Raw genomic sequence first — 8,378 nt, 5'->3', positions numbered from 1 at the left:
TGACTGTGTAGAAATCTTCGTTAACAATCTCAAAGTGCAAAATAATTTAGTTAGTACCAAAAAATATGTGATTAAAGGAGATGAATTTGAGTGCAAATACACACCTTCTGTAACAGATTAGCAAAGATGTAAATTCCGTTTTGGAAGCTGTTACGACTGGAAAAAGACAAGCCTAAACATATGCTGTTCCATTTGTCATTTGAGTACAAAGTAATTGAAAAATATCAGTTCTATCAGTATGATATTTATTAATACAGACACATTGATCTCGGTATACGATACGCGTTCAACGTTAGTTTGGTAAAATAATTAAAATTCTGTAAAATCGACCAAACCTTTTTTTTTTACCAGTGGCGGATCATGGGGCCCCGACGGCCTTCGTACACCCCTTAGAAAATTTCAATAAATGTTGAAAAATTGTGTGTGTTAAATAATGAAACCACTCAGAAAGGAGTATAAAAATTTATTATGCGGTCAAGTATTCTTCCGGGGGAAAAAAATATTTGGTTAATTCTTTTTTTTTTTTTTTTTTTGTTGTAATTCTTCATAATATGAATATTTCACATATGAAGGTAAGCTGTACCCAATAACAATCGTCATCTTCCCAGGCGAATCCCTCTATTCATTTAAAAAAAATTCAAGGCAGTTTTGATTGTTGTTATAGTTGTTCGGTTGTTCTGGCCCCCAGAAATGAAAGTCCTGATCTTTGAAGAGGCATACGTCCTTCCAGTACCAATCACCTTCACTTCCAATGTCAGATCCTCCGATCCACACTGATGCAGGATCTGAAATATCCAGGTGGTATTTTTGATAATGTTACAATTAAAAAAAAAACACAACAATGTTTAAAAAGTTTCTAATATCGACAAAATGATACAGAAACGTAAGCATAGGTGTAATTCAAAAACGTCATAAATCTAAAACATGGACTGAACGTGAAAATAGGGAACAATATACATACATAACGTAACAATAAACAATAGGTTTCTTAGGAAAAGTTAAGATAAGGATAATAAGCCGTCATACAAAAATAAAGCACTAGTAATATGACCTCCAAAAAAAGTCTGGAGTGATATCTGGTGCTCCGGAATGGTAAGCATGTCCTTATTCACCAGCGCCACCCATCATGTTGTTACGGAGTAAATTCATGTAATAGTTTAGCAAGAACATACAACTCCCCGACTACAGTGATAAAGGGGTTTCGTCAAAATATATTCACACTAATGCAATATCATTAAATTTAAAAAAAGTTTCATGTTATAAGTAGATAATGCGGTTATGGGGGTAATCCAAAAAAGGCAAAATGGATAGATAAAATAACAATTACTGTACATTTGGGACAAAACCAATTATAATAAAAAAAAAGCCTGGTTTGACCTAAAAAATGATATAACATAGACATAAATCGTGCGAATTAGGCCAAATGTTTACTCGAAAATAGTCCAAAGAAAATGAAATGTATCTCTGTCTTATTTTCACATCCTATCACGTTGATAGTGGGATTTATAATTGAAATTGTGAATTGTGCATCATATGGCCATTTCATTTGACTTGCTTTGATACAGTCAGTCAAATTGATAAGACGTGAAATCGAATTGTAGATTTTTGTCTCATTAGTGAGAAAGAAGCTGCATATCAGTCAATCATCACTCGTTAAAATGAATAATCTTGGTTTCCTTGATTACTCTTTCAAAATAAGAGGTCCAAGTGTAGGAGGAGTCTTTTTAAATACCACTGCCTGAACATACCAATTTAGTAATATTAACCTTGAAAAAAAACAAAATTAATGTACAAACAAATTTGAGATAATATTATAATTAATAAAATTAAATTCGATTGATCCCTTTACTTTGGAAACTGTTGAGCTCGTTGGGCAAGCCAACATCTTTAAATTAAAAGATGTTTCACCTGTACTTCAGAAAAGTCGGTTACGTTGTGGTTTCCAAACACTGAAAATTGGTTTAGGTGGGGAGACCTAACAAAGGTCGGTTGATCGATTTGTAGAGCACAAACAAAGGGTCAGCAAAGGAAAAGATTGTCCAGTCGGTGAACATTTTGGGGAATCTAACCACAGTGTCGACGACATGAAAGTAACTGTCCTTTTTTGTTCCGGTGAAAAAAAAACAACGAAAATTCCTTGTTCTATCAGCTTTCTTGAGACTTTTGGAACCCGCATTATTTACCAACAGTACAACGGTATTTAATTGCTGTTCATCACCAACACAAACATTTTATAATTTTATATTTTTCAACATGTTTATTACTTTACTGACGAAGGCCAAATGTTCGACTCCATATCAATTTAACACAGTAATTTTGTTTTCTTAAAAAAAAACAATTTACCATGCTCAAAATATATATTCAACAAATGAATACTTTAAAAAAAAACGGGAATAGATATAGTAAAACAACCCTACCGTGATGAAAATGTCAGCACAAGGTTATTCATTGGTCTTCAATGAACGACGAGAAATGCATTAACCACAGGACATGCTGAAGCTAGACCCAACACATCATTATACACACTTACATATTCAAGTATCATAAAAATTAACTCTGAAAACAAAACAGGACATACAGAGGCCAGACATTCCTGACTTGGGGACACACATAAAAAAACGCGGTTATTTCTTTTTTCTGTCAATTAATTACTTTAATTCATTGCCGACGTAAGGACGAAAAATTATGTTTTTGTGATATGATGATGCATTTATTAAAAACTAAAAGGTCTCAATTTTTGTCGAAATTGTTGACCGCTTCCTTTTACGGTTATGACTTTAGAAAGGAAAAGAAATACGCTTTTGGATGCTTTCCCTACCGATCCATTCTCCCAGTTTTTAGTGGAGTCCGAATTGCTCATTTACTATTGTTACTTTGTTTGCATTGTTTTGGTTGTTTTACGTTATTTTTGTGTTTTTTTTTTTCTGTTTACCCTGTCTGGTCCTTCTGGTAGAATCTTGGTTAAATCGATTACTCTTACAGACTACAAATATGTTATATAAAAGCAAAAACTTTTATTTAACAGTCACCAATCAAATTGTTGTATTTTTGATGATCCGCCACTTGTCTCTATATTTATACATTTCGTAAATCAAATATCTCAATTTCACCATGGAACTGTTCATATAATTCTTGTTACACATATTTTTAAAAAAATTCCATGTAAAGATGTTGAATTCTAACAAAACGGTTCATGGAACTTGTTTTGTACCTAAAGTCTGATATTTTCTTTTTCTAACACGTACAGTTATTTTCGATGAATACAATAAATAACATTATTTCTGTAAGAGCTCAATACTATTTCATGCCAAAAAAGCTTTAAAAAGTCTGTTAGCCTACACAATCAACGCCTATTGCTGGAAATAGCGCTTGTCTATGCTATTTTCCAAATAATACAAGAATAGAACAATTTGTATTTTTTTTTGTTTACCATGAACTCAATAACGTGCTATATTATGATATTGAAATTAAACTATTTGAACGAACCATATATGAGATATTTCAGAAAATGCCTTACTGTCTGACTTGATATTCGCTATAAAAATATATAATTTCAATCTTTCCCCTCCCTCAGCATTAATAATTGTCAGGGGTCAGAATGTACAGTTAAACAGTTTAAGGTGGATTGTAAAAATCAACAGCTCTTTTCCAAATAGATTTCAAATTAGTCCTAACATCTTTACTATTCAAACAATCCTTATAACTCAAGATGTCTGAGGGGTCGGTTTTACTTACGTTAAAATTCAAGATCAATCCTGACAGTGAATCAATGTCTTCTTAATTTCGCATTATCCTTTTATTTTACAAAGTATACCGCGGCATCATAAGAAAGTGATCATTCGAATTGATGTAGCATGGTTTGCTGGACTTGGGACAATTAGAAAGGACCATACGGAGTGATTTGTTTTCTATGATGTTTAAATATTCCGTTATGACTTGACCAGATTATTATTCTTCCATAGAGATGGTTGCATGATCAAGTTAATTAACATGTTTATAAACCATCGGGAATGTGTTGCTAATAATTGCTCATTAATGACCGCTCTGATTCGTTATCAAAATTATCAAACTTAGTTAATATCTCACATCTAGAACGATTTGCTATCTTCCAAAAAATATTGTAAAGTCTTTTACAGATTTAGAGCAGCTAGAAATATTTAAAAATGAAAATATCCGTCATAAATTAGTTCCAAAATTGTATTACTACAAACAATTTTACATAAGCCAATATCTATATATGAATTCAAAATTAACTTATTTTTACTTTATGTTATTTAGGAATTACAATATTTTAATCATCAGATAGTTTTGTATTCGAAAATACTGAATTACGTAGGAAACTGTTTTTTTTTCTATTTTTTCTCTTAAACGTACAAACTTCTGAGACGATTGTGGTTTTTAAATACAAACACGAAACTAAATACTGAAAAACATTTGTATTCTTTATCAGTTCTTCCTAATTCATACGTGACATAAATGCAAATATTAAAGCACAATTTGTTTTTTTCAAAAAAACCATAGTGTCCTCATTGCCAAGATTAGCTTCAAAATACATGAAATGATTAAGTTTTTAATCGACCGAGGTATAAATTTGCTTTTGTGACTTTGTATGTATGATTTTAGTTACTTTATGTTCTTTGTTGTGCATTTCATTTTTCCATGTCTGGTCTTTGACCCTTGATAACATTCTTATGATTACAGTTATAACCTTGGTTCCCTTGATTACTCATTCAATAACAGTTCTTTAACATCAAATCAACGATTAAAATTCTGGTTTAATAAATGATCTTTAAGTTATTTTTTTAGTCAAATGATCCAAAAAACTGAAGAAGTCCGAAATTAAGTCTAAGTGTCTGTGTGTAAAACTATTTAAAAAGTATTTGTACCATCAGAATCAAGGACAAATGATAACATGTTCCATTTATTTTGGCAAATTGAGTTATCATGTCATTGAATTACATTAAAAATGAACATTTTGCGGAAAGATAAATGTAACAAAAATCTTATTTTTCTAACATTTTATTGGGAATTTTCGGAACAAATCCAGCGATACAAAAATCACGTAGTGGTCATCCTCGAGTAAAATTATATTGGGTTTTGCCATGCATGTTCCTGAATTTTCTGATTTTATTTGCTTTTTTACAAATGCTAATACGTAAGACACATTTTCATACTATCATCAATACTACTATTTCATAAACTTCATAGTGTCTGTACATAAATATTATATCCAAGTGTATGAAGGATTTGTTATAACTAAGGATAAATAGCATTTCAAAGTTCAAATCACTTAGCGCGTACATCTTAACAAGAAAACAATGCAGAGATTTATGTTTATTCCAACTGATCGAAGAGTAATTAAGGGAACCAACATTCTAGTATAAATCAATATAATGTAATTCAGGGACACAGACCAGACATGGAAAACAGAACACAACAAAAAATATAAAGTAACTAATATGATACATACAAAGTGACAAAAGTAAATGAGCAACTCGGAAATAGAATATTTATTTTTTTTTAGTATTCCGTTGATTTATGCATGTAAAATACTACAATTCGTTGTAACTTTAACCAAAATTATATGGAAACAAGTACAGTAAACTGATTTTGAAAATCACTTTGAAATTTACTGAAACAAATACTAGGGTAATACAAAGACATAAATCCTGTCACATTCTCATGTTATTACGTTAATATTTCACATATGAATGTGTAAGCTAAGGTGCATTTGTCATCATCCCAAGCAAATCCTCCATCATTTACCCAATTATAAATTCCCAAACAGTGTTGGTCCTCAAGATAGTTGTTTGGTTGGTTTGGTCCCCAAAAATTGAAATCCTGGTCACCAAAGAGACAACCGTCTGACCAGTACCATTCACCTTCACTTCCTTGATCGGATCCTCCAATCCAGACAGAAGGAGGATCTGAAATGTAAAAAAGTCATATATAAAAATCATTTCAATATTTTATTGTGAACCAAACCTTGAGTCACATATATTTTGTGCTTATTATGATAAAAAAAATATATGAAACGCTGCACATGTACACCTCACAGAAGAACAAAAAAGACTCAGTTTATATATATATATATATATATCGTCTCAGAATGTGACGACTGTATTTTCTACACTGCTCCATTGGATCAAATTGATACAGGGAAGATAACGTAAACTTGTAGAAGGGTCTGAAAAATTCCCAACGATGTTAGAACTGTCAAATTTGCGACGCAAATTTTTGTCATTCCCTCCGGGGGACTCAAACTTGTACCGCTGTGACATCTATGGCAACACCGCCTGCACTAAAACCAGCGTCCTAGACCACTCGACCAGCTAGGCTATATATATAGGCCAGGGAAGATAACGTAAACTTATAGAAGGGTCTGAAAAATTCTCAACGATGTTTGAACTGTCAAATTTGCATTATGTATAACTTCTTCCTTTTTCTTACATACCTGGAATAGTTGTTACACTATTTATAATGCCGGTGTGTTCAGATGTCGTACGTATGTTGGCCAATTGTCCACCAATTGAATTACAATACGTCTAAAATTATAATGACAAACAAAAATGCAAAGCATAAAATGACATTTAAAAATTATTCCTCTTCTTTAGTGAAAAAAAAATAAATATATGATAAAGGGTTTCTAGTGATATGATAAAAGTTGTCATTTTTTTCCCAACCAGGTCGTATAAATTATAGTGCTTTTTATTTATTCATGTTCCAATTCAAACTATTGAAAAATGAGAGCTCTTGGGAAAAAAACATTGTCGTGTTTAAAAATTGAGAAAGTGACAAAGAATTATGTTTGTTAACCGAGTAGGCACTATAAATCAATTTCTTAAGTATTTATTTATCACAATGTTTAAAGTACCATTAAAATATGGATAGTGTGTAATGTTTTGCAGCTTATACTTTCTGTTACGTAAATGCCCCAAGTCAAGTCACCATGGTTCAGATAAATTAAAATCAAGCAAAAGGAGTGATACTTCATATCTATAATTACCTTTGCGCCATCCCAGCTTTCAGTTCGATCGGAAATGTACACAAATTCCTTTTGTGCTATTCAAAAGAAAAATAAATTTGTAATAGACCAATTAAAATTCATAACTTGAATCATTATTCGCTGCAAATATTAATCAAATGCAAAGAGGTCAAGATATAAATACGCTAACATGTAACGTTAAAGTTTACTTGAAACATGGCAGTAATATGCCTTAAATAAACTGGATTTCAGGATATATCTTATAATTTGAAAAGTTTTCTCATTTGTTTGTTCTAAGACCAACATTTTCGGTTTTGAAATCCTATTTATAATTTTCGATTTTTAAAAACATGCATGTTTATTTTTAACATGTCTATTTCAAAAACGTTGGGCAACAGATATTTTAAACATATTGTAAAACTTACGTGGCTGTATTTTTATTAAACTCCATCCAAAAATAGTTTCGTTAAGGAAGCATGCCTTAAATAGAAGTTGACACTTTTTCTCAATTGTATGGTAATTAGCGGCTATACAACCATTTGATGAGCGACAAACCCCTGCACAAACTATAGCAGATGGAGTGTTAACAAATGTATCTGGTGTAACGTTTGCTCGTGTATTCCCCTGTACAACACACCTAGAAGTAACTACACTTTTCATGGTGTAAACATAACCATTTTGTATTATCAACACAACTGTGACAACAAGCCCTGTTATTTTGATATACATGTTAGTATAAGTAATGAGTCAACACTGATACCGTAAATGAAGATGCCTTTTAACTTATAAATTTAATAGGAAGCCAATCAAAATGCTTATTTCATTTTTGCAGTGTTCATGCATTTCATCTCCACAATCAGTAGTCATTGGTTAAACGTCACGTTTACATTGTGAACGGATTTACATACATTTAGAAGTTTGTAACATGAACGATAAGTAATCTGTGTAAACATAATAGATGGCTATGTGAAAAAACATTGAAAAAATTGTCAATACGTATGTTTGGATTGCAATTAAGCCTAAGAGCAAATCATTACTGCATCTTTCTTTTTAAGTTCAATGTCAAAACTGATTACGTAGTAGCTTTAAGAGTAGTTTGTTAAAGATTTAGGTAATGTTTCAAAATTAATTATCTAAAACGTTCTACTTTCATACTCTATGAGATGAACATGATGTAGTATGATTTTTTATGTGTTTTTCTTATGTGTTTTTTGTATTATATGATATAAAGCATGTATTGAAGAATTTGACTCATGTTTCTTATCGACGTAAACATGATAGATACTAAATTGGTGTCGATGGAAAAAAATTGTAATTGACAAATAATTTCCTAAAATTCCTAACTTGAATGAATGATCGTTTTATTCAAAAGCCTGTACATGAATCAAATGGC

The 8,378-nt window shown here is 31.3% G+C and overlaps 1 protein-coding gene across 1 annotated transcript; it reads right to left on the bottom strand.

Moving 5' to 3' along the window:
* Positions 1 to 5,688: 5,688 nt before the first annotated feature.
* On the bottom strand, positions 5,689 to 7,724 carry LOC148626482 (C-type lectin mannose-binding isoform-like). The gene is made up of 4 exons (XM_088571114.1): positions 7,411 to 7,724; positions 7,007 to 7,062; positions 6,455 to 6,545; positions 5,689 to 5,927 (listed from the first exon to the last, which is right to left on the bottom strand). Exons 1-4 carry the CDS (start codon positions 7,712 to 7,714, stop codon positions 5,689 to 5,691), a joined length of 690 nt encoding a protein of 229 aa, XP_088427240.1. The 5' UTR covers positions 7,715 to 7,724.
* Positions 7,725 to 8,378: the final 654 nt, after the last annotated feature.

The sequence above is a fragment of the Perna viridis genome, chromosome 2 (assembly GCF_037379345.1).
Source record: "Perna viridis isolate PV_CMFRI_1.1 ecotype Kerala chromosome 2, ASM3737934v1, whole genome shotgun sequence".
NCBI classification, from domain to species: domain Eukaryota; kingdom Metazoa; phylum Mollusca; class Bivalvia; order Mytilida; family Mytilidae; genus Perna; species Perna viridis.
The sequence above is the reverse complement of the archived record's forward strand: the minus strand, read 5'-3'. Positions and strand labels throughout refer to the sequence as shown.